General features: G+C 39.0%; 1 protein-coding gene and 1 long non-coding RNA gene across 2 annotated transcripts; one reads left to right on the top strand and one right to left on the bottom strand.

Moving 5' to 3' along the window:
- Positions 1-6,911: 6,911 nt before the first annotated feature.
- On the bottom strand, positions 6,912-22,284 carry CDC7 (cell division cycle 7; the record flags this gene model as incomplete). Its single annotated transcript, XM_032696702.1, is given in 14 exon segments — positions 6,912-7,291; positions 8,094-8,243; positions 11,088-11,177; positions 12,379-12,544; positions 13,514-13,615; positions 14,177-14,426; positions 16,250-16,280; positions 16,283-16,354; positions 16,357-16,390; positions 16,499-16,592; positions 17,239-17,374; positions 18,674-18,757; positions 20,707-20,855; positions 22,133-22,284. Coding segments are annotated over 14 exon segments (1,887 nt in total), but the record flags the coding sequence as incomplete, so codon positions are not given.
- A 348-nt stretch (positions 22,285-22,632) lies between these two features.
- Positions 22,633-23,965, top strand: LOC116790918. Its single transcript, XR_004358535.1, has 2 exons — positions 22,633-23,142; positions 23,716-23,965. It is a non-coding gene; the product is annotated as an uncharacterized LOC116790918 (long non-coding RNA).
- The last annotated feature ends 2,871 nt before the right edge of the window (positions 23,966-26,836 follow it).

Below are 26,836 nucleotides of genomic sequence, written 5' to 3'. Positions count from 1 at the left end.
CCAGGACACGGTTGCCCTCCTGGCTGCCAGGGCATTGCTGACTCACATTCATCTTGCCATAGACCAGGATCCCAGATTCCTTCCACGCATCTTATTCCCAAGCCAATATGAACATCCAGGGTTGCCCATCCCAGGTGCAGAATCTGGCACTTTCCCTTGCTGAACTTCATATGGTTGATGATTGCCCAGTCCTCTAATTTGTTGAGGTCTCTCTGCGGAGAGACCTTTGACTCCTTTCAGGGACTCAACAGCTTCTCTGAGTTTTGTGTTACCCGCAAACATGCTTAGTATTCCTTCCAGTCCTGCCTCCAAGTCATTTATGAAGGTGTTGAAGAGTACAGGGCCCAAGATAGAGCCCTGTGGAATCCCAACAGTAACAAGTCACCACTCTGATGTTCCCCTGTTCACTGTTACCCAGTGTTAGCTGCTGAAGAATGAGGTCTTCTGCTGGGCTGAAGGGTGCTCTGAAGGGCTGCCCTCCTGATAACCACCACCTCGAGAGCCTGCTACCAGCAGAGTTCCTCCCCTGCATCCACAGCTCCCTTGCTCAGTCATATGGGATGCTTTCTAAGTTCTGCCAGCTGCAGTGGTTTTGGGACTGAGTTGCCCCTGCCCCAAACACTTAAACTAGCAGAGGTAGCTTAGCACTACATCCCTACTTTACTTCATCCCTTCCTTAGATTTCCACAAAGTGATGGGCATGGGATGCCTGTCATCCAGGTGCATAAAGCTAAGGGAACGAAAACCATTTAGAGCTGACTCACCCCAGCCTTGGCACCAAACAGCAACTTTTGAAACACATGTGCACACCCAATTGAGGCCACAAAGCCATCACAAGACAATGCTGCTAAGAGCTGCGCTCTCAGGGGTAAGCACTCCTCTCCCAGCGTCTGTAAGGATGGCAGGTGTATTTCTTGTGCTACCTGAATTTTTCTTTTGACCTCCTATTTAAGCCTTTCTCATAATTTCCATTAAATTTACAAGGAGTTTGTTGCACTGGAAGATACAAAATAGACCTGCTGGGACTAACCCAGGCAACATGCACTTGGCTGAATTACAGTACTGAATTTCTCTCCTGGATATTCTGAGTCTTCTTTGAATGTTGCAAATTAGCATTTCACTTAGACTTATATCAGCAATAGGGGATGAGTGACATTAATATTTGAAAATTCTGTGGTAAACCTAATTTTCACGTTTGCATGCCAAAGCTTAGCATGTACTGAGGCACTTAGAACTGACATATAGATGTTGTAGTTACAAGTTAAATGTGTGGCATGTCTCAGCATTTCATGCCCCTGATATACAAATATTACAGGGTTAAAACCAGTGAGTTGTAAGCATGATGGTATGGCTTCTCCTGAATAATTAGTACATGACAGAACAAAACAACAGCATCTCACAAACCGTGATTATGGTCCATCAGCACTTGAAAAACAACTGGTTTGGTAATTATAAATTTTTGTCTCAAATTTTACTGGCAGGCCATAGGCAGAGTGAAGCATGTCCAGATTAGGGTCTCATCTCCAAGGATCAGTATGTAGTCCTAAAGGTGGTGTGAGGGCAGGAGCTGGGTGGTCCAACAGCAATTATCTGAAGTGGCACAGTAATGTCCTACCATATTCATTAGGTTCCAAAAGGGCTGAAAACATTAGGCTTTGATTAATCAGTTTTATGTGCTGTATAAAATTTGTAGGTGATGAATCCCTATGGAAATGTTTCAAGGAAAAGCCTTAGATTAAGTCTCCATTCACAGGCTCTGAAAAAAGGCCAGGGAATGCAGTTCTGGGCCACCATTGGTCCAGTATATTTGCATCCATGTCCAAGGTGATTTACCAGGGAATTTGCAGTCCTTGTTTTGCTGGCTGTTAGAAGATTTACCATATGTAAGTCATAATGCATCAAATTAATAAAATCATTGATTTTTAGCAAACCAAAAGAATAGCAATCAAGAGGTAACTCAGACCTTTCTCCCCTCTCAGTATGGCTGCCTGTAAGAAACTATTTCAGAATACTGTGATTTATACAAAGACAACTGGGGTAAATATCTCTAAACTCAAACTAAACACTGTTTTTTCACAAACCAACTGTAATGAATGTGACTCAAGTTACAGAGTTACAGAGCTAGTTGCACGCAGACCTGCAATGGGAAACATATGGCAGATTGCACATGTGAAGGATCCCAGCAGGCAGTAACTGCTCGGCTGTAAGATGTGTGGGGGACAACTGTGTGTCCTGGTGAATTGTCCATGGCAAACTACCATAGTTCAATCCATTAAAAGTACTGAAAGAACAAAAAGATCCTCAGTATGTCTGAGTTCAAGAAACATTTGCACAACACTCTCAGGTACATGGTGTGATTCTTGGGGTGCCGTGGGCAAGGCCAGGAGCTGGCCTTGATGATTGTAATGGGTGCCTTCCAGCTCAGCGTATTCTATGGTTCTATGTGTCCTGTACTCCCCTGCAGTCAGTCAGCTATCATAAGTCCCTCACTTTTGGGATATGGAAGGAGCCCCACAAGTAGCTAAGGCAGCCTATGAGAGTGGGCTGGCAAACAGAAGGCAGAATAACTTCCTGGGGAGTTTTGAAAGCAACTTTGAAACAAATTTTATAGCTCAATACAAATCTGGCAAAGGAAAAAGATGTGGCTTTGTTTATAGAAGCAAGAAAAAAAGCTGGCAGTAGCATTTTGTGTCCTCAGAGATCCATGTTACGGTCTCACTTCAGCACTTTCCTCCAGACAGGTGTGTACTCACAGAGTAGAAATTTCAGCAGAAGTTAGGCTTTCTCTTTCATTTGAAATTGGTATTCCCAGATCAGATAAGACAAGACTATGGACAAGAAAAATGAAATGCTACAGAGAACTCTGGAATTTCTTACCTACACTGCCAAGTCCAAGTGAGAGGTTTCTGATAAGGAAATTGAAATCTTTGAAACAAGTAAACAGACAGTAGAACAGAAGCAGGACTTGAGAGAGGAACCCCAGGACACTTGGAAATAATTGGTGTTTTTCACATAACGCACAGTAACATTCAAAGCAGCAAAAGAATCATTAAAGACAAAAGCAGCGAGAGAGAGTGCAGGCATCTAATCCTCTGGTAGGATTTTTTGGGGGGGGGGGGTGATGAGAGGAAACAGGAATGGAAAGTACAAGAGAGGTTTTATCAATGGCCTGCCTGCTTCTACACATGACCTATGGCATTCATTAAATCAATCATATAAAATGTTAATTTTCCTTTAAAATGTCCATTGTTAGGCTACGTCCCTATCTCTTCCATTAAGAAGTGAAGTTAATTATGCATTATTTGTTACAAGTAGTTTGTTTATGCCATATAGAAGACACGGATTGAAAAAATACCCTAGGCAAAACATTTCTTAGCACTAGTATTTTTGAATCAAAGGTTTAATTAGGGTTTGGATTAAAATCTGACTCCTCTGAAAACTATGCAAGAACTTTATGCAAGAGCACAAATAACATGTAACAAAACCATTCTCTTCTCTGCCATATACCCACAGGAAGATGTAAGTCTTTCCATAAATGGAATAAACAATACTCTGGGGATACTCAGGAATGCTTATAGTGGTTAGTTTTTAACATGATACAATAAAGCATTGTATAGGGATAATATTCTTGCAAAGTCAATGGACATGAAAGTAAAAAGGGTTGAGTCAGGGAGAGGCAGATTTAACCATATAAGAGGCAAATTTAAAAACCTTTGGTTATCTGGGTTATGCTGTACCTTCCTGATGCAAAATATCCGATTTACTGGACCCTTACTTCAGCAGTACTAGAAATTTTTGGTTACTAGGGTAACAAAACTCTATATGCTGGCCTTTGTAAGCGTATGATCAAAGGGACTATCCAATTTCCACCCACTGTGTGCAGGCTGCCAATTTAAATATTTACTACCCCTTGAACTGGCCAGCAAGCAATACAGCAGCAGAGAGGGGTATGAACCATATATGTACTGTCACTGGCCTGGGACATGTTCTGTTTTCTGGAAAACATATAAGAGAAATCTGAAGTGAACATGCTGTGGCTACCTTAGTAGAATAATTTACTATGAGCTCTAAAAAAACAAAACATAAAAAAAACCCAACCCAACCAAAAAGCCATTTACAACTATAGTGCAGTAAGAACACTGTTCAGTAATGTGTCAGAGAACTGTCCTTGCTATAAGTGTACACTTGAGCTGCATTGTTTCATTATAGAATAGGAATTCATTAAGCCATTAAGTATTAATTTCCTTTAAAATGCTGTTGTTCTATTATGCTCTTTTTCTAAATATGTATTTACTATCCTTTTCAACTAGGATGAAAATAACAAACTCACAAATGCCTCAATTTCCTCACAGAGTCTAGCTTAGTGTTGAGAATAAGCTAGCTTCCCCTATGCTAAATACACAGATGTATTTATATTTGCTCCCAGCACTCTGTTCTCAGAATTCTAGGTATCAGTTTCTCCTCATCTTTCCAAGTCCATGCTGATTTTTGCTGCCGTTTTTGATTTCTGTCCAATTTGTTAATATCCTTGTCATAGCATGGTGTCCAAAACTCAACAGTAACCCAGCTGTGGCCTCTCAACTCCTGTACATTTACTGTAGCAACATAATTTCTGTGCAGATCTTTTTCTAATTGTAGCTCTCCTAGTAGGAGATTCACATTCAGTTTAGAAACATCTCAAATCATGCAACTGAACTTTAAAGGAATCTTAGTACTTGGCTTTTACCTACAAGATTATGAGATTCTCAGAACTACAGGTGAGAGAAGCAGAAAACTCAGTGGCAACCACTGCTCACCTCTAGTGTTTTAGCGTTTTCTTGCTGTTTTCCTTCATTTTTTCCTCTTTTTGTTTTTTCCTCTGGTGAGAGCCCATTATATTTAACATTTTACTTCTGGCTTTCTTCTTTTGTAAAGTACTAGAAAAAGTACTTCATAAGCATATGCTTGTTCAAACACACTTTTCCTTTATCCCTCCCCTGGAAAAAAAATTCTCCATGTTTTAAATAGCTATCTGGAAGAAGTAATACCAATGTGTTCTTCCAGCTCATTATGGAATACACTGAGCTTAGAATTGTTCCTTACAAATTTTATTTACCCTTAATGTTTTGGTAAAAACATCATTAGTAATGCTGTTTTGGCAGCAAAAATGCCTTTTTGGCTATTAAATTTATGCAGTGGTTAATTGTTGTAGTGCCTGTTGCAAGGAGCTGCTTAAGGCTGTTAGCAGGAAAGCCTAAAGAGCTGGAGTTGCTTAGGAAGTTCACAACAGATAGTTGACATATTTTCGCTTGCTGTCAGCTAGTGGTCTCATAAGACCATAGACAGCACGAGTGAACGTAGGAGGAAACAATACATCTGCAGACACTGGCAGACAGCACTGTTTGCCAAATTTGGCCACAGTTCCTTTAGATAAATAATTTCTCAGTGACGTGCTGTGTTGAAATTATATAAACAGCAAAAATTACTAAGACCTGGGCCCCAGGGTCTTATGGGTTTCAAGATTTTCTGCAATCAATATTCTGACATCTGCAAATATTTTTCCCTAACAGCTGATGCCAGGAACAGAGCAACATTACCATCACTTTCTATGTGCTCAAGATTTTGAATATATTGAAATAGTGTCTCTTCAGCCCCAGCCCTGGTCAGGACCTTTGCACTGTTATAACCACCAGTTCATACCAGTTATGCAACAGGTATCAAAGCAGCAATCTTTTCTCAGAATGGCCTGTAGCAACAACTCCATTAGCATTTCAAGAAATGTACACGGAAAAACACTGTACTACATTTCAGTCCCCAGAATTATCAAGGGGTTTAGAAAAACGTCTGCTGAACATAATGTAGCTTACTTCACACACTGAATGTACAGGGTTATTATGGTGGATTTTCCTACTTAGGACCGGACAATAGGCAGCTCCTAAGTCTGTGGTAAGACTTCCTTGACAATTAAGATACTTCCACTATAACAGTCATACAGACTAGAGCTATTTGAAAAGTGTCTTCTAGACTGAGGAATTCATGCAGGAAACAAGTGTGCATGATTTTCCCCAAACAGAAGCATCCCGCAGAAAACCTTACCTGGCTAATTTTTGTACAGCATCTCTAGACAAGCTTCTGAAGTTATAAAACCAAATCATTTATTGAACAGATATTTTTTTAAAAATCAGTTTCCATAACAGAAATCAGACCTATGCCTGTCACACGAGACATTCTGAAGGCAGCACCTATTGAATACTGACAGATACCCGTGGCACTAAGGAATATGGGCTATGCAAAACGAGTACTGCATTATTATTACTGCCTAAGTAGGAAAGGCCAGACACAAAAAAAAAATGTAGTTTTAAAAGTTATGCTTTTCTTTTGATGATATAACCTCCAGCACCTGGCCTCTCCTCTAGCAACACTTCCAAATACTGTTCTCTGAAAATAGTCTGAATAAAACGAACACACTTTGTTCCATTTTCAGTCCCCCATGTACTAAACAGGAACAAAGCAGAAATATGCAAGTATGGAAAAAAGTCTCTCAAGCACTTTCTTATTTCAGTCATACCTTAAGGCAAATTTGTAAATTTTAAGGGAATATCTCGAGAATTAAGGATAGAGCTTATGAAACTCTTTTTCTTTGTTGTTTTTGATCAAAGGTAACTTTTTCAGAGAACAGGTATGCACAGCAATAAGCCCTCATAAGTGTCTAAGGATAAGACCATGTTAGTGATGTTTATGTAACTTTTACATCTGCACGTATTTCTTAAACTGACATTTGCAGTCTAACTGTACAAGACAAAATTTCAGTAGTTCAGAGCACAGTGTGATGTTATTTCAATGAGTGTAAATGTTGAGGGCAACAAGGTAAAACTGCCTCAGTATCTCATTTCCACATAAAACACATGAAAGGAATAACAGAATATGGGATCTTCTCAGAGTCTTATGTCTTTAAAAAAAGGATGCAACAAAGCCTCCTTTGCAGTTACTCTTGTTGCAGGGTTTAAATCTAGTAGCTTATCAAGTAAGTCATATGCTTCATCAGGAACCTGATCCCATCCTTTCATGTCAGTTGCCTTAATTTCCAAAGCACTATCACCTTCCTGAAAGCTTTTTCGTTGTTGAATTTGTTTCCCAAGTGCCTCAGGAGCACACGGTTTGTCTACTGCAAATGGCAAAGCTGAATCATTTTCAGACCCATTGGGCACTTCTCCCTGAGATCTCTTACAGCCACTGTTTGTTCCTCTCAGCTTTTCACAGAGGGTTCGTAGGTTTTGAGTTGGGACAACCTGGGTACACACAACTGATTTACCTGGAGGAAAAAATTGTACAGGTAAGCCACGTTTTATTATACTTTCTATGCAGCTGTAACTTTCAAGTTTGTTTCAGAGAAATTACGTAGTGACAGGTTGTCAGCCACCCCATACACCACCTTTCTGCATTTCACTGTCATTTTAACAGGACTGAAAATTAGATACTCTGATTTTTACACCTTTGTCTGGAGAATGAACACTGATACTGTTAGTTACACGTACAGGTAGCAAGTGCTGCAGCATTTGGCCTGCAAGCAATCAGGGGAATGGTTATTTTGGTTTGTTGTGTGTTTTGCGGAGGTGATTTTCTGTTTTTTAAACAGGCCAGCTGTTGGGTTTTGGTTTTTTGTTGTTACCAGTTCTTCTTGGGGCGTGGGGAGAAAGCAAGGTTTACATCATCTAAATATTAAGTCATATTGACTTAAGCCTCCAGGACAAATTTTGCAGGAATAGAAATACTGTCTCAAGAATTCTAACCAAATGCCAATAGAAAATATTTAGTTGGCATATTTCACCTCAAGTAGCCCTGACTCAGTGAAAGGCAGTAGACAGGTTGGAAAAACTGTGGCATGAAGCACCCCATATACACATTGTAAAAGACAGAAAGTACAAAAACATCTTAGAAGTCTGTAAATATAGACTAGTACTTTTAGTTTTTACATGCAAAAAGTGTCATTTACTTCCAAAATTACTCTAAAACCTAAAAATATATTTATATACACAAACAAAAAAAAATCAGATCGTAAGTCACAGCATTGAATAACATTTTTCCCCTTTTCCCCATAATTAAGGTTTGCATACCAAAAGTTCTAGCAGCCTGAATGGTTTCTCTGGATCCACGGACTGTCATGATTTGTGCCAAAGCAGTTAAATCATCACTTGCTTTGAAAAATGGATATCGTCCACTGAGCAGAGAAAGGAATATGATTCCTGCAGACCACATGTCAATTGCTGCAAAGGAAAACAAATTTAGTAATAACTAAACTCCCAACTTCATCACAAACAAAATCACAACCTTCTTTTAAAAGAAATTATGATCTGAAAAGTTCCTATCAGCAAAAGTTATGTTCTGAAGTACTTCTTAACTTAGTCACGTAGATAATTACTTTAGCAAAGAGTGGAAATTACTATAATTAGAATGAAGAATAATTTCCTACTTTCATGCAGAGAGTGTGTTTTCTTGATAAACTTAAAATGTAACAAAGCAATGTATAAAGTTGTTTTACCCAGGGAGATGAGATGGGTCAAATGAAATGCCTAGTTTTGATACTTCTTGAACTTTACTCCATACGAAGAAAATCTTATATAAAGGTCATAAATAAAAAACAATTCACAGATGAATGTGAATCTGAATTTTTTGGGGAATGAGGCTGTAGGCAGCACTAAGAAATTTATCTTACTATGAACTTGTTGTTCTCTAATATGAAATCATTTGACAATATAGGCAGTTTAAATCTAATAGGTAGAACTTACTCATCACTTTCACCCTGTTATGAAGAGTACAGAGAGTACTCTGGGGATAGATGCCAAAGCCTGATGGAAACTTTAGTACTGAAAATTACAAGAATACCTGTCTGCCATAATTTCTTTGGCTCACTAAGGTGCATATTTTGAGAGATGGCAAGGTTTAGTGAAGGAGAGAGTTTGAAGGATTCTCTAACTTTGAAGAGAAAAATTAACAGTTGGGAAATAAAGACATAGTCATCCTACTCCTCTTCAAAAAAATAAGTAGCAAAAGAGGCAGTCATTAATTTGGATGTTTTAATTAGAAACACTCAGCACAGAACTTCCATTTTTAAAAAAAGTGTTAGGTTGACTTAGTTGCAAAGCCAGATTTTGCATCTTTTATTAAAAAATAAAAATCCGAGTTAATCATTTGGAACAATTCACAGCAGAAAAGTTTTCTACCTTCTGCATAGTTCCTGTAAAAAAGTTTTAATATTACTGTATCACTGTTGAAAAGATGATCTGTTTGAGGGTTTGTGCATCGCCCTGAGGATGTGTTTGAGTAAGCTGGAGCAATCAAGGTCAAGACCTTTGAAAAGGTTTAATTATGTAACTCTTGCTGAAATTAATAGGCATTATAAATCTGAATGGCTAACAAATCCCGGCCCTACAATTCTGGTAGACCTGTGATCATTGACAGACTCCAAGATCCTGTAGAATGACATCAAAATCATGGTTCTTTCCTATGCTTTTGTCTAGTGCTATCTAACTAGTGAGGAAAGGAGAGCAGGACAAACCAAGTGAAAGGGTAATGGACTTGTGTAGCATCAGCTTGAGAGTTTAGGTTGTATTCCCTGCACTGTGAACCTGGGTCCGATGCGCGGTGGTAGCTCTGGATGGAGTCAGCTGGATCTACCTGGGAAGTTGGTCTCAGCACAGAGACCAAAACTAGACATTAGATTGGCAGGAATACAAGGAGGTGACTCCAGCAGTCCCAGATGGAAGCGGACAAGAATATTTGTTAGTTCAAATAAAACATAATATCATAAATATTAGTATTTGTCTACCCAGTTCTAATTAAGGCCTTTGTTGACATACTACAGGAGCTCAGCACCACTCAGACCTTTCAGGGATGTCGGTGCCACATGCAAGAGTTTCCAGATTTACCCCTATTTTCTGTAATCCTGCTCTCCATTACCCTAGAGAACAGAAAACTGTCTGAAAGCATGTTTAACACCAGCATGTGTCCAAGATTTCCCAAGTATGTCTTCTTTCTGCCTAAATTCTGTCTAGACAGGTTCAGGGATTGTCTAAACTTGTCCTAGATTTCTGGATGGCTTGTAGCCTATAAAGCTGACTGTTACAGCACAGGCACAAAAGCTCCAAATGAGCTGCCATATCTCTGAAATCCCAGTCATACCCACAGCACAGACATTGTTTCAAATAACAGTAAACTATCTAGGCATAAACTGATCAAATGTATTGTTAAGTCTATTTTGAGTGTGTATACACACTTTAACTACTGAAAATTGTCAACTTTCTCAAAAAGTATTCAGAAAAAAAGTGGCTAAACCCTGTTATTTTAAATCCAGCTTTTGAGGACATTTGTATTTTTTCATGAGTCAAAACTCCTAGTCATACACCAAAAGTGTAATGGGTAAGTTTGCTTGTATTGGCTCTCCATCCTTAGGTAGGCACAACCTCTTCCATGTTGCTTGCAACACCTAATGCATTAACCATCCCTCTGCTGTGTCATGATATTTACCCAAACTACTGAATCTTGTTAACTAGACTTTAACACTGAGAAATTAAAATTTTAGTAAGATTATGCTATTTTACAGACTAGCTATTTAAAGCACTAGTGAAAAGAAAAAATTCTGATAAAAATCAATAAATGATGCTTTCTAGAACCCATTTGCAATTCTACCATTAATTATGCCTGCTATGACAGTAAAGTATGTGACAATCTGTCTAGAAAAGTCTACAGTATGTCCTTTCCTCAAGATTTATTCAAGATCTTTCTTGAATAAATAAGCCAAAAAACTTGATAAAAATTATGGGCTTTTTTAAAAATATATTATATTCCACTCCTGCATGTGGCCCTAACCCTCAAATGAATAAAGATATATTCGAGTTTCAAACACAAGAAAAATATTCATGCCTTGTTCTTCTTCCTAATAATAAACTTTTAATTAAAATCAGGAAATGCTTGATAAGGGTTAGAAGGGATGAAGAAATTAATTTCACATGTTAAAAAATTCTCCAATAAAAAAAAAACAACAAAATATGCATAAATTAGAAGGATCAAAAGGTGAGAAAAGGTATTTGTTTTGGTCTGTTGTGCAGTACCTGTGGTCTGAGTGGGGCACTTTGTTAACACTTCTGGTGCTCTGAATCCAGGTGTTCCTGCCCTGGGAGCAACTTGTTGAGGCCTTGTAATAAGAAGTAAACATATTCAGAATACAAATGTTGATAAATAAGTTCTAATAATGCTTAATATTATTTTTAGAATATATTATGTAAGATGTGTAACAGCCTAACCCTACTTTATTCAAGTTTTATAGAACTTTGAAGCATCTTATCTAGCATGACATTATGTTGCACAAGGCCATAGCCTTATTATATTATCTATTATATTTTTATTGTATTATCTAGCATAAGATAGTACCAGAGAAATACTTACTGCATATTTAATTCACAATGACCTTTTCCAGTTTCATCCAAGAGCAGCATAATTTTTGTTAAAGTCTTGTTTTCATAGGAAACTTTGAAGTTGAAACTAATTCACCAAAGGCAAAAAATGCAAGAGATTCTTGAATGTATATGCTCTGGCTCTGTATTAGTCCAGAGCAAACTAAGGTTAGCTCTTTCTGAGTGTTGACAAGAATTTACTTGTCCTTAACTAAAAGCTGCGAAATTATCATTATTTAAAAAATAATGTGGGGATAAAAGGCAATAGTATATCATAATCAAAACTAACTGCAGAGGGACGGAGTTGAACTGAGCTACTAAGATTCTCTAACAGGAGACACTGGCACAGGTTGCCCAGAAAAGCTGTGGATGCCCCTGCCTAGAAGTGTTCAAGGCCAGACTGGACGGGGCTTTGAGCAGCCTGGTCTAGTGAAAAGTGTCCCTGCCCATGGCAAGGGCTTGGAACTGGATGATCTTTAAAGTCCCTTCCAACTCAAACCATTCTGTGATTCTATTAGTTTTTTAAATTAATATAAAACAGTCATGTTTGCTTTTTATTCTACATTTCACCATTTCCAGAATCCCAACTGTTGGCATGATTTAGGCCTGTAAGATAACTACTAATGACAGATTGATGTATTGTCTTTTCTAAGCACTGTAATTAACTCAAGCGATTGTCTACAAGATGTGTACGTGAATAATTAAATACAACAAAAAATCATTAACAGAGGATCTTAGTTGTGCAGATAGCAGTGAACCAATTATCCCACAAATTCCATGAACCACTCTTGTTTAAAAAGAGTACTCAGTTTTAAGAGTTTAAGAGATCAAATCCTATCTTTCACCTACTAAATGAACTGTCTAGTAAATCTAAGTTTCTGACTTTGTTTGACATCAGAGTGGACAATTTTACAAATTTTACAACATTACCAAAGCAAATTACCTTGAAGGCAAACACTGCAAACTCTGTCCGTTGCGTAACAGTCACAGGGCAGGTTTAAGGGACCGGCAGCTTTCCTGGCTGCCCCATTGCTCACAGTTTTGGTAAAAATAATCTTCTTCTTTGTTACTAACTTCCTAGATGAAACATCTATCACCTTTGCTTGTTTTATGAGCTGCAATGTAGATATTTTAGAGAAAGTGACATATTTAAAATATTAAGACTGAACCAATGCTCGTGAGCAAGAAGCTGCAATTTTAGGACAGAAGACACCAAATCTTTTTGAACAGTATCACAACATCTATAAAACAGACACTGGGGCTTTCTAAATATTCTGATTTCCTCCCCTTCCCCTTCAGAAGACATTTTTCCGTGTTTACTAAAACCCAATATATATATTAGATATTCTGAAGCTGCAAGCCAAGTATTTTTCAAGTTAGTATAATGTTTCAAGAATTTTTTTGGCTCAATATCAGAATAAGAAGTAAAGAATATGAAAAGCCACAGCAACACTCAGGCATTCACCCTAATTCTACAATAAAATACTCACTGTTGACAAAACCCTCTAATTTAGTTGGGTTTCTCCCTTGTCATATTAGACAAATGACAAAAAAACAGTTACAAGTTTTATCCTCAGCTTCATATGCAAAAGAAGAAAAAAGTTGCACAAGATAAGTAGAGGGAGGTTGAGCACTGGAACAGGCTCCCCAGGGAAGTGGTCATGGCATCAAGCCTGAGTTCAAGAGGTGTTTGGACAATGCTCTCAAGACATGTGGTGTGTTTCTCAGGGTGTCCCGTGCAGGACAAGGAGTTGGACTCAATGATCCTGATAGGTCCTTTCCAACTCAGCATATTCTATGATTCTGTGATCAGTTCCACAGACACAGGTACAGGAAAAAAGATTAATTTAGCATCCAAACAAGATCAGCTAGGGAGACAGCTACATAACTAGTTGTTCAAGGGTTTCCAAAGGGACTGAAACAGAAATGAAAAAATCCTTAAGCCTTTGAGCAAAGGCACACTTAATAATCTGCTCAAAAATTTTTAGTTCCACATTATCCTGGAGAGGTGTCCAGTCTTAAAGAACCATCAGTTCTATAATTTTCCAAATATGTAACAGATTGATCCTACTGATGAGTCATACTTTTACTTTTGTACTTGAATTCTCCTGGTATGTGGAACTGTAGACATTGAAATTCCTCTCTCCAAAGACAGAGCGCTGGACAGAATGGTGCACAGAGTCCTCCTGCAATACCAACAAAAAGGACAATAAGGATCCGATCTAACACACAGTCAGCTGGATACTGACAGTTCAAAAAAAAAAAAGTGTGAAGTGACATAAAACATGAACAGCTGCATGTAAGTCATTTTCAGGCATCAGTTTACTGTGGATGAAGAAAACATGGTCTAGACAGAACAGCAAACATGCTTACAAAACGAATCACACCTCAGAAGTGCCCCAAGACAATCTGAGTGTAGTCTGTACTGCATTTGTTATGCAATAACTAAATACAGGTGAATAATTATTGGCTTGGGGAGGAGTTTCACTGTACACGTTTCTTAAAAAAGGATTTAAGGCTGTCTAAATAGTAACCCGTGCTAGGGTTTCACACAGCCTTTGGCACGGTATTATATTTAACAGATAATGATGAAGCCAATACAGTTACATAGGAGTAGCCTCTGTGCATCCCTCTGGGGCCCTGCAAGATGTGCACACATGGCTTCTGTGCAAGTATTGCATCTCCCCCTGTTGGATGAAGGAACACATTAAACATATACAACAATATTAATGAAAGAGACTGAGAACCTTTCCTCCTCTTCCTTGTTTAATCTGTGCTTTTGAAAGTGAGCTGGACTTTCTGTCAGCTGCTTCTGAGGCTGACTGTTGAGCTATCTGTTTAGGTGCTGTGTCACTGACAGAAACCCCATTTCCCAAGGCTACAATGGGATTATTTTGCGAGCAACTTTCCTGTTGGTCTTCAGAGTGGGCAGTTTTCAGAAGTTCAATTTTCGTATCAGGGGTTCCTTGTGCCAAGCCAAAATCTACCAAGGCATACCTGAAAGACACAAATTTAGAATCAGGAGCCACAAAGTATCTATCCATCATTTCAATTTACTATTCATTACTTGCTTACTTATCTTTCTTTCACATTTTGTTCAATATGTTGCTTATCTGTACTGTTGCCAGCATCACAGTCCTGTTTTCTTCATTCGCCTCCTATTGTTCCATCTTAACCTATCCCCTCAATGTTTTTTACCCTATACCACTCTTACTTCATTGCTTTGTTGTCCCCAAATCTTCTCAAGTGCAAACTTTCTTCCATGGTGTTAAAAAAATATTCCCAGCAACTGATTTCTGGGGTTTTAATCCTACAGCTCCAAACCTTCAACCAACAGTCAAGTACAAGTAACTTCACTCTTGCAGGATTCCCACGGGCAGAGGACAAATGTAGAAGTGAAGACAGACAAGACTAACAATGCTGAAATTTTTGACAGACTTCTGGCAAGTACTACTGAAATTGGAGTCTTCAAACAGGTAAGACTACATTAGTTCACACTTCAGATCTGTCTTTAAAAGAATTATTTTTTGCTTCAACCAACACAGACACAATCCACCAGTCCCTGGGACTCAAACTCAACTCCATGGCCTCCACACACAAAGCAGAGATTAAGGCTCAAACAAATGCTGGAATGTGACAAATGCTGTCACAAAGTGACAGTACAAATCATTTTGACAGATTTAAAAGAAAAAAAAAGAAAACAGTATTTCTCGAACTTTTAAGCTTCAGGTTTGGCAAAATGCAATCAAATCTTCCCTACAAACTGTCACTACTCAGAATCATAGAAACATTTAGGCTGGAAAAGACCTCTAAAAATTGAGTCTAACTGCCAAGTCCCACAAAGCCATGTCCCTAAGCACTACATCTACAGGTCTTTAAATCCCTCAGGGATAGTGACTCAACCACTTCGCTGGGCAGCCCATTCCAACGTTTCATAAACCTTTTGATGAAGAAATCTCTCCTAACATCCAGTGTAACCTTCCCTGGTGAAACTTGAGCCGTTTCCTGTCGTCTTATCCCTTGTTACTTGGGAAAAGAGACTGATGTGCACCCTGATAGAACCTCCTTTCAGGTAGTTGTAGAGAGTGATAAGGTCTCCCCTGAGCCTCATTTTCTCCAGGCCAAACACCTCCAGCTCCCCTCAGCTGCTCCTCATCAGACTTGTGCTCAAGACCCTTCACCAGCTTTGCTTTGGAGACGCTCCAGCACATCAGTGTCCCCAACTGTACAAAGCATGGTACTCACAAATACAGCTCTAGGACTGCTGGCACTGATGCATTCTGTCCATTTCAGCTCTTCACAAAAGGCAGTACCTCAGTTTTTACAGTCTTTAAATATGTAACTTGCAGGCAAAAAGCCAACCCTACTAGTTATGAACATTAATTCAGTGCAAGGTGAAAACAGCCCAAATCCAGCTATCTTACCTGTATTGGTTTTACTCTATTCACTGTTAAAAATGTACAAGTATCATTCTATGCACCACAAACTTACAATTAGCTTTCTCTTTAAAAAAAATACTGACGTAAGTCTTCTTGTTCCTATTTGTAAATGTAATACTTTTACTCAGTAGTAAAATATTCATTTTTTCAGGTACTTGTCACTCTGTGAAGTAGATATTATCTTAAGTTAAAAAAAATCCTTCCCTCCTTAAATCCCTAAGCACTGAAAGAAAGTATTACAAATTAAAAAACCCATCTTTTTTAGCTTTATTACTTAAGCACGTGTTATGCAGCTGGAAGGAAAGAAGCCTAAAAGCCTAATAGACTCTGTTCTGCCAAGGCACACATCCCCAGATGAGATCACAGTATGACCAGACTTACTTTTTTAGCTGCCTGTTGTAGAGGAAGTTACTGGCTTGACGTCACGGTGAACAATACCAAAGTGATGAATGCGCCTCAACGCTTTGAACAGATTAAACATGTATCCCTCACTTCTTCGAAGGAAAGAGAATTCAGAATGTCCTGAAAGATTATTTGGATACTGTAATTCATAGAATCGTAGAATAATTACAGAATAATTATGCAACTGCTCTTAATTAAATGTTTTACTACACATTAAAATAGACTCACCAAGAAGGATTCATGTTCCAGGTATGGCATAACAATAACCACATGATCATTTTTCCTAAAGCAATATTTAACTCCCATAACATTATCTTGTCCCCTAGAAGAAAAGTAATGTTACTGAATAAAGCCCAGAAGATGAATGTTTATTTTCCTTTATTTCTTAAAAAATTCAGTCAGGTTTTCTTTTATAATGCTAACTTATATCTTGACAGCAGTCTTATCAGCAATCAGTAGTTGTGCTGACAGCAATGAGCACATTGCTATGTTCCATTTGAGTTCTGCAATTTGCAATGAGGGCACCAGAGATTATTTGTGGGGCCGTGGTTTTTTGTAGTTACTGCTATAATTAAGTATAGGACCTAACCTTCACGATCCAACTACTTTAAGAAGGTGTTATTCAGCGCATTCTGGCAACAAGTATTCATTCCTAAACCCACATTTTCTAATTAAGAGATTCTTTTTTCCAAGCATTTCAGAACTGGAATTTTTGTTATCACAGAGATACATCATGGAATTTCTCAGATGGAAAACAGAGCACCCTCTGCAAACTGAGATTAGCAGAAAAGGGCATCCGCTACAGGTAAGACACTCCATTTGTTATTTGCTCTCGATAAAAAGAATTTTCATGTCTGTGGTTAAAAAGAAGCAAGAGAAGTGCCAAAATTTAAAATAAATAAATACAGAACAGTGAGCCAATGTTCAGCAGTTTAGTCATGACAATCATAATTTTTTTGTTTATGTACCCTGCTACTGTGAGGCACTGAAGTTCAGCAGCAATTCGCAGAGGGTGGCTGGTTGGAATCAAGTGTTTCAGAGCCATTTTTTCCTCTAATCCAGTTTGTAGTTGTGCTGTGGCCAAGTAAACAGAACTAAAAGTACCTGTAAACAAGGAAGAAAAACACTGTCTTCAACATTTTTAATTAGGTCAATGCAGCTTTTTACAGAAGTGATGTAACTGTTCACAATCCTGCAGTGTACTTGATACTACATCAAAAGCAGATCCTAAAAGAGAAAAATCCAGTTCCTTTTTTCTACTACTGAATTCCGTGATCTTGTATACAAGTTTTTTATGTCAGTAAAAATGCAAATATAACACTGTCTAACTTGCCTGGGACACAGAGCTCTTTGAATGTAAATTCCTATCTTTGATTGCTTTCTTGTTCAGGTAGCTTACTTTCATCTGACATCCAACTCCTCTCTCTACAATGTAAGAGGACTATATAATGCTAATGTGGAAGGCACTGCCTTTGCTATTCAAAGCACTTCTGAAATTGCTACATTTTTTCTTAATTCTGTACCTTATCTATAAAGTAAGGCTTCTCACTGATGTGTGAGTCCTATTGTTTGTTTTCCCAGAGCATTAGCACAAAGAATGTGACAGATTCATTTGAGAAAGGGATTTTTCAGGCTTCACAATAAACTTACCCATCCATTTATTTTAAGGATATCCTACTATACCTCTTAGGAGGTTAATTCAGAACTGAGATATCTGAATACACAAGTTGAAGTGTTCTTCCATATGAATAAAGAATACAAATTACTTTTAATTACACTTTAAGTATTGTGTCTGCATCATGCTAGTTCAAGAGTCTGAGTAAACACGTACATAAAAAGGCCAGCAAAAACTCTGAAATATTTTTACACTCATTAAAAAAATAAAAATCTAGAGACCCATGCCTTCAATACAATTCATTACAGCAACAACAGTTACCAAGCGACTTAAGACATTATTTTTGGTGGTAAGAACTGCTAAAATGAAAGTGACTCCAGAGGGAATCCTAAGTTGAAGCTTGTTTTCTCATAATGCTGCAAACTGCAAGTGGTATTTTTGAAAGCATTGTATGCTCCCAAGAGGTAAAATAAATAGACTTCTCATGTAAAGGAGAAAAAGAATGTTAAGACTTATTTACTTGAATATACCTCAAAAATTTTTAATTGTCAAAATTGCAGTGTTGTTTTAAAAGGTTTTAATATACCAGATTTTCAAGAAAATAGCTTGAAAATGTTCCTAATTAACACATCTATGTGCTCAGCTATTAGAATTCCTACAGAGACCAAGTAGTAAGTCAAAAAGGAATTTGGATTAAACTGCATATATTGGGATCTTAGATTTATACTTTTTAAATTAGAAATGCCAAAAGAAATCTAAGTCTAAGCAAGCTAAAATGAAACATTTACCTTCTCCAATTTTTTCCTTAATTTTGAACACATTTACAAGCTGTGGCACCGCTTCATAAAGTTTTTCAATATCTTTTTTTATTCCTGTGGTGGAAAGAACGGGGAAAATAAGTTAGGAACTTTATTACTTGATTCAATATCTGATGTATATTTGAGATCACAAATTACACTTCAGTTCACAGGACTATGAATTCACATATACAGAGGAAAAAACAGCACAAAGGTATCTTATCCCTGCTGACATTACCATCTGCATACTTGAAATCGTTATTCATCCCACTCCCTTATATGCTGCAGCATTTAAAAAATTATTTTTTATTCATTTGATACCTAGGAGGTCCTGAGAGGGCAAAAGCCTTCTGATTAGTACAACATCTACAGCTCATTGCCAAATGTTTACATGAGATTTGCAATATCAATTTCAGGACAAAACTGTAATAGTTGTTTCTGCAAGCACAGGTGCATATCCATCAGATCCATATCAAAAATGCAGAAGAGGAATTATTTTTTATATACTTTTAAGATCAATAATGCAATCTTTCACACTTCCTTAAAATAGCAAACATCAAACCCCATGTTTGGTCTGCATTTAAGTTGCTGCACTTTGTGCTGCAATCACTAGATGGCACGACAAGGATGCTATACTGTATTATTTTAAAAAAATCACGTAGTCTTCCATTCAGTTTACAAATTCTTGTATTTTAAGTGTTTTCTATACCCTGCATAAGAATTCACTCTTTTGAAGCTATCAAGTATGTAGAGGCTGTGACTAATTTCTCTGAAGCAGGGGTAAGGAATATTTTATTATATAGAACTAAGCACAAACTGGCATTTGAAAAGTCAATCAAATAGAAAAATAAGTGTACATTTTTCATTCTAAAAATAAATAACGAATTAATGACAGTTTTTGGGTTGTTCTGTGCCACCAGTCTAACAGTCCTAAGGTATATACTAAGAATCATGGAAAGCTCCCTCAACAACTTCTATAGAATCTGCCAAATACTCCATTTTGTCTGACATTGAATTCAGATTCCACCCTGAACAGAGTTCAGCACTGTCAGAGCACTTCCAGTGAGGTGACAAGCTGCAGTGCCTACCCAAGGCACTGGAAGCATTTAGGAAATCAACACAGCTGCCTGTGTGAAAGATCCTGAGAAGTGCTAGAAAAAGTCAGTGACTGTCCTTGTTGATAGATAGCAGTATAAACATCACCTAGTCTCTTCTCAGGGCCCAAATACCCAGTTGGGTATAGAGAACATACAGTCATTGCACCATCAGTGTATAATAATAGTAACATCCAACATTTTCTGTGAGCAGATTTTAAAGTAATTTCTGTATTTGCCAAGCAAGACAAACACTATTCAGCATCACTCGATGTAATTCTGAACATGGATGTGCAGGAGACTGACAGAGGACTATCCATTTTAGAAAAATCAGTAGCCATTATATATATAAACTGGCTGATCATCTGGGATTACTGAGCAAGCATTGTACATAAAGTCCAGACTCAAGTCAATACACATCATCATCATGGCTAGGCTTCGCGAACGAAGATTTGGTAAATACACAAAGAGACCAAAAAATGAACAGCAAAACCACTATCATAACATGTTCTTAGTTCAGCTTCTACAAAGAAGAAGGAGTGTTTTTATGCACATAATCACATCTAAAGATATTGAAGGATAAGGCCGGCAATTATAGGTTAAAAGGCAAAGTACTGAGTTTGTGTACTTGTTTGGTCAGAGAGTTTTATTCTCCAGGGCTAGCTTTTTTGAATTCTAGTATCCTCTTATAATAACATATTCTATAATAAATAAATAGTAAGTTTAGCAAATTGTGACAAATTGTAACACACAAAAAGCAGGAATAAACTTAAAATTAAAAGCCACCTCAAATCTTTTCATTTCATTAATTCTTTATACACCAGGACCATATACAGACAGGCTTATAATCTATATTGAAACTTCCTGAAGTGATGAAGCAGCATGCCAGCAACAAAACATAATGTTAACAATTCCTATTTCAGCACATACCTGAAAGCTTGCTGTTCTGCTCAAGCTTCCTGTGGAAGTCTTCAGCCTGATGAGGGTGCTGTTCATCACAGTGAGACTCCAACATCGTCTCCACCGTAAAACAAATCTCAAGTAAAAAATCCAAGACTTCGAGGGCCACTTCTGGACACCTGGGGGAGCAAGCATATCTGGTAAGACACTTCCTGGCCCTCCACTCAGTCCTTAAGATGAGAATCAGGGAGTCTGAGGAGTTCCTCTGTGTTACCCAAAACAACAAAGTGTCACCCATCATCCCAGAGAAATACCAAACCAGTAAACCCACCCTATCTCTAGTAAAAGGGAAGAGGGGTGAAGGGAAGAAAAACTGCAGGATAAGCTTAGATATGATTTCTTTCATCTTTCACATTTCCTCATTCATATTAAAGCATTGTCTTTTCCCTGAAGTTTGCTTTGAAAGGCAAGGAACTGATGCACACAGAAATAGCTGCATTGCACACTGCAACAGCTGTAGAAAGACAGAAAACCTGAAAGAAATTATAAGAGAAAAAAATATCTTCTCAATACAAGAGATTTCTCTCCCTCCTAGATAAACTCAACAGAAGGCATAATTATTTGTTGTCCTCCCACCATAACAAGAAAAAATAACATAGGCTTATTTTGAAGTGCTTCTTCCAAATATTGGGAATACTACATAAAACTGCAAATTAGTACATTTACAGTTAATACTGTACAATCAAAAAACCCCTGATAATTCTATTTCATGAGTGAAAGAGTGGCAGGGAGCCCCAGGGCAGAATAACGGGTGATAAGTGAGCCTGGAAGCACCAACTCTGACAGTTCCCCACACTAGTTCCATTCAAAAATCTTCCTTGCTTGTTACTTTATCAAACCTTCAAAGTTCTGGATGAACTTTTCTACACAGGGGAAACATATTCTGGAAAACTCCCAATGAAAGGATTCATCTCTTTCAGCTATGAGCTGGAAATACATTTTGTCCCCAAAGAATTTGAGCTACCTTTAGTCTGTCATCCATGTGTAACAGAACAGGGACAAGCAACAGCCTCCTTTTTTGACAGAGCTTTGCTGGAGAGTGGGACTTGGAAACTACAGGAATGAGATTAGAGAGGTTTCTAGTCTCTTAGAGACAGACACTCCCTCTGCAAGTGTTGAGCAGGCAGATGAGCCTGTTCCAAACCTGTAACAGCAGGGCCCCACCGGCAGCACAAAGAGCGCAAGTTAATACGGATATTGATACAGTAAATCCGTCTGTTCCAAAACAGGCAACAGCCGTCCCGCCTCCAGCACTTCAGTTCGCACCGGCGGTGTCACCGCTGCCAGACCAAGGGGAGCACCCGGGGCTCGTCACCGGCTCTGGGGGACAGCCCCTGACGGCGAGGCCGCGGCCCGAGTGCCCGTCCCAGGGTTCGCCACCGGCCGCGGGACTCACGGGCGGCCGCAGCGGGGAGAACACGGGACGGGCCCTTCAGCTGCGGCCGCAGGGTCACCGCTCAGCACCGCAGGGGAACGGCCTCCGCGGGGACCGGCCGGCAGCGGAGGGGCGGGGACGCGCGGAGCGGGTCTCCCACAGGCGGAGAGGCCGCGTCAGGGCGGGTCGTGCCGGGCCCCGTCCCGGCGGAGGGGCCGCGCCAGCCCCGGGGCCGTCATGGCCGGGGCCGTCATGGCCGGGGCCGCGGGGGGAAGGGGGGGGGGCGGGCAGGGGTCGCGCGGAGCGGGAGGGGCTCGCGCGGTGGCGGACACTCACGCGGACACTGGCGCGCGCCGCGCCGGCGTTTTGCTGCTGCCGCCCTTTCGCCGCGCGCGCGCCGCCGCCAATCCCGGCCCGCGGCGGAAGCCGCGGCTCTGGCCAATGGCGGCGCCGCGCGGGGAAAGACGTGCTACCATTGGCCAGGCACCGGGGAAGGGCCCGCCCACAGCGGCGCGGCGGGTTCGAAGGGGGGGCGGGGCCCGCGAGTCACCGGTGCCGCCCCCGGACCCGGCGCCGTCGGGGCGGGGTGTTTTACTGGTGTTCGTGTCCCCTGCAACAGTCTTCGGCCCTTAGATTTTCTTTTTTTGCTTGTGGTTATTGCGAAATAATTACTGCCCCCAATAAGATCTTGTCCTCATTAGCTCCGCTGTGAGTTCAGTCAAATAGCCCAGAGGCCGTGGAGCGGCCTCGCTCACACCGTAATAACGGGGGAACAGCTTGGCTTGCAGCTTTGCCTTATTACCTGATTACACAAGAAGGAGGATCGCACTGAACACAAATTGAATTTGCATCTTGGCTCTGGTCTGCGCTGTAACCACTGACCAGCAATGAGCAGGAGTAGGAAATTTAGTGGAATAATGTTTTGCTGATATTTGAAGTAGTTGGATTTTACCAAAACCAATGCAGTTGCCTGTCTGCAAATAAAAGAATTAGCATTCTTTGTCTTTTATCCACTTTGATCAATTTTTAAGGTAAAATAACATTGCTCTTGTTAAAGAGTAGCTCCCCTGCACACGCTATTGCATAGGTCTCCTGTTTATTAGAATATGAACTAAAACACTCTTGTTTATTGCATACTTCAGGTAGGGATCTGTAACTGCAGCCCTTAGTAGATAACAACCAAACCTGAGGTTGACAAAGTTTCCAAGGCAACATTCTAATATGACTTTACATTATAACAAGCTGTGCTTAGGCTAACAAATTGTTAAAAGCAGAAACAGGTTCCACCACTTTTGCTAATTTACGTTTCCTATTATACAGTCTAAAAGAAGGGTGCAGAATCAAGTTGCAGAGCTGCTTTGGTGGTTTTCAGCGGTGAGGTTTGATGTGTGGGGTTTTTTTTCCCAACAGTTGTTCTAATTTACACTTTCTGTTTAGGGCTCTAATAAGCCAGGGCAGCAGTTTGACATTAAGCAAAGTTAAGTATGCTAGCTCAATAATTTTCAGAAGAAATTGCATCAACAGAATATGACAAACAAAGCAGAACCTCTAATGCTCTGCGAGCCTAACTGCTGCATTGTCTTCTCTTTTGGTTTTATCTCTAGGTTGGATATGAAGGATGAGAAGCCAAATGACAATACAGGCCCATGCAGAACATTCCTTATGGCTGACAAGCCATCACCAAAGCCCACCTCTGGGAGCTTGCCAAGAAATGATCCAAACATTGCTGTGTGATTGCATCCACTGCTGCCAGAATCTGCAGCTGAATCAAACTTTTTGTATCTGCTGACAGGCCTAAAAGAATCCATACTGACACTAGAGCACGTCTATTAACCTCTTCCTAGGTCAATTAAACTAGAAGTCTCCGTCTGTTTGTACTGTCTTCCAGCCTTGAAAAACTGATAAGTAAGGTCCAGGAAGGTAACTGATGAACGGATCCAGCACAGAGGTAGGAGATCCTTAACATCCCCTTGATGCCAAGAACATCTGTTCATAAATTAGAAACCAGAAACTACTTGAAAATGAGCAAATAAAAGTATATTTAATGGCAGTATTAAAAATATATATACAAATATACATATATACAAAATTCAATTTTAATGACAGTAGAGACTATTAAATGTACCATTCAGTTTTCATTAGCCTGAATGACACATGCTTTCCAACTTTTAATTACTCTTTCTGTTAGCAATATGATTCTATGGCAAAATTTTGCTCTCTTTGGCACCAGGTTGAGACAAATCTCTTCATGCTATTGTGCCCTTTAGGAATACTGTCAAATTCAATCATTCAGGACTCATGAGTCTTGCACTAACATGAAGAGATTGATTTGAAAACCATGGGACTAAGATCCTTTTTTTTGTTCTTCATTTTCCATTTCCACTCCTTAACCAGGAAAGCTGAGATTGCCAGCTTTGCTCTCACATGCAAATGAGCATGGCCCTAGAATAATGCTCTTGGATGTGGCAGTGACTGTGTCTGCCAGCATTTTCTGATCAGTTATATCTGAAATATCAAGAATTATTGTGGTGTCAGAAAACATACCACAATATAGCAGTCTCTACGGCCTATTTAAAGGCAGTTAAAAATAGATATAAAAATTACTTCAGGCAAAGATACAGAGGAATTCTTGACCTTTTGTAAACTGGATCTCATTCAAACAATGTATGTTTTAATAAAATCTATCAATATATACCTAATAAGGAACGTAGGCTCTCCTACACAATGGAAAAGCTTAAAAAGGACAAGCTGAGTAAGCTGATGAGTTTGCTGTAGCAGAAAGAGTTTGTGCAAACCTTGACTTATAGACAGAGCACAGCTGTTAATGCTGACAATTTTTACCTGTATGTGCAAAGTTATGATGGTGGTTGAGCTAGTTCTGATGCTCATATTGTAAGATGGATACTGGAAAAAATGAAGTAAGTATAGAGAAGAGCTATGGAATGATCTGAAATCAGAGAAAATGCCATGTAATTGAAGAACTAAAAATCTTAAACTACTCACTGAACCAAAGAGGTTGAAAGGTGAGTTGATAACAATGTATACATATATGCACATGGAAAATATTGAATATAAGGGCCACTTGAACCTACCAGAGCTAAATAAGAAGAAGTAATGTCTAGCACCTGGAATTAAGCAAAATAAAATAGTGTACTGTTCAGTACCTAGTTAAGTACCACTGATAACAAATAATCCTTGGAATAAACAAGGGCTGTGGTTGATTCCTTGGTTCTCAGTGTCTTCGAATTGAGACTCAATGCCTCCCTGAAGAATGCAGGCTAGCCAAACACAGGCTATGCTGTGTTGAAGTCCAGCAGGCTCAGTTCATGGTTAAATAACAGTTGCCTGTAATTTACAGGAGATAAGACTATATACTCCCATAGTCTCTCTTCTTTAGACTTTATAGATAAATTTCTATGATTTATAAACTTTCCAAAACCTCTGTAAATAATTCTTTTCCTCCTATCACCCCAAGTTTAGCTTTCCTTTTAATGTATGCCTGACTATCCTGTCCTACTTGCACAGGACTATGGCTGGAAAAATACCACTGACCGGTTATGGGGAGATGGGCACACACTTCTTGTCCCAGCTCCTGAGACTGCACATCTCTCAGAGAAGTTTCTTAAGTAGTGCCCATGGCCTTCACCTTTATTTGACCTCTAGGAGAATGCATTTCATCCAGCTCAGCTCTCTCTATAGCTGCTCTTTTTCAACCTTTAGAAGAAAATACACAAAATCAGAGCTTTCCTCAGAAGTAAAAATCCATTTACAGTAATTTAAGTATTCTTATATTTGCTGCAGCTTTAGTGATTACTTACAGCCTAGCAGGAATATTGGGCTTGGCCAAACCGGTACCAGCATAACTGGCAAAACTGGCATCTTATGTGCATTAGCTGTGTGCTTTTCCTTTCCCGGTGTTGTATATTGTCTCTTTGAATGTAGACCTACAGTTTTCTTTGTTATTTGTTATATTTCACCAACACACAAGGTTTTTCTCATGGTTAAATACAAGATTCTGGTCTCCTAATAGATATGTAGATAACACTGTGCTTTTGCTCCACTAGCTGACATAAGGCTGAATCTGGTAACCTCACTTACTGAAAAATTGTGTTGTCATTGGGAATACTCACACATGTAAAATGAGCAGGACTTGGCCCTTTGGTCATATTTTTGTAATAAAAGATAAAATGAGATTTTTAGGAAACTGCAACTTATGACCATAATATTTATGAGGCTGTCAGGACTGCACTGTAAAAATTCATATTATTTAATTCTTCACTCTGACACTAAAGCATCATTTCATTTATATGCAAATAAGAATATACTCTACTGCTGTTTCTTCACTGAAGAACCTGTTTGAATTATTCAGATTTTATTAATAAAGCTTCATAAATAAGTTTTTTTTCTACTCAATTGGTAGTGGCCATGAGAGAGAATCTATTTATCAGACTTTGTTATTATGAGCTTCATAACAAAATATGAAGATTTATGGAGTACATAATTAGACGTTATGTGATTGTAATGGAAACATTGGGTTATCCAGATGAAATACTCTTTATGCATTTCTCCTTGGCAGAGGCATTGCTGGAAAATGGACTAAACTCATCCTCATTACTAAGTTCCAAGAAGTGCCTATGAAAGAAACAGAGCAATTTAATACCTTTTTTTAATCATACACACTGAAATAATTTTGAGTAAAGAAAAGATGCCTAAGAGAGACTACAA

The sequence above is a fragment of the Chiroxiphia lanceolata genome, chromosome 9, assembly GCF_009829145.1.
Source record: "Chiroxiphia lanceolata isolate bChiLan1 chromosome 9, bChiLan1.pri, whole genome shotgun sequence".
Lineage (NCBI taxonomy): Eukaryota > Metazoa > Chordata > Aves > Passeriformes > Pipridae > Chiroxiphia > Chiroxiphia lanceolata.
This window is presented reverse-complemented; position numbering and strand designations above follow the sequence as displayed.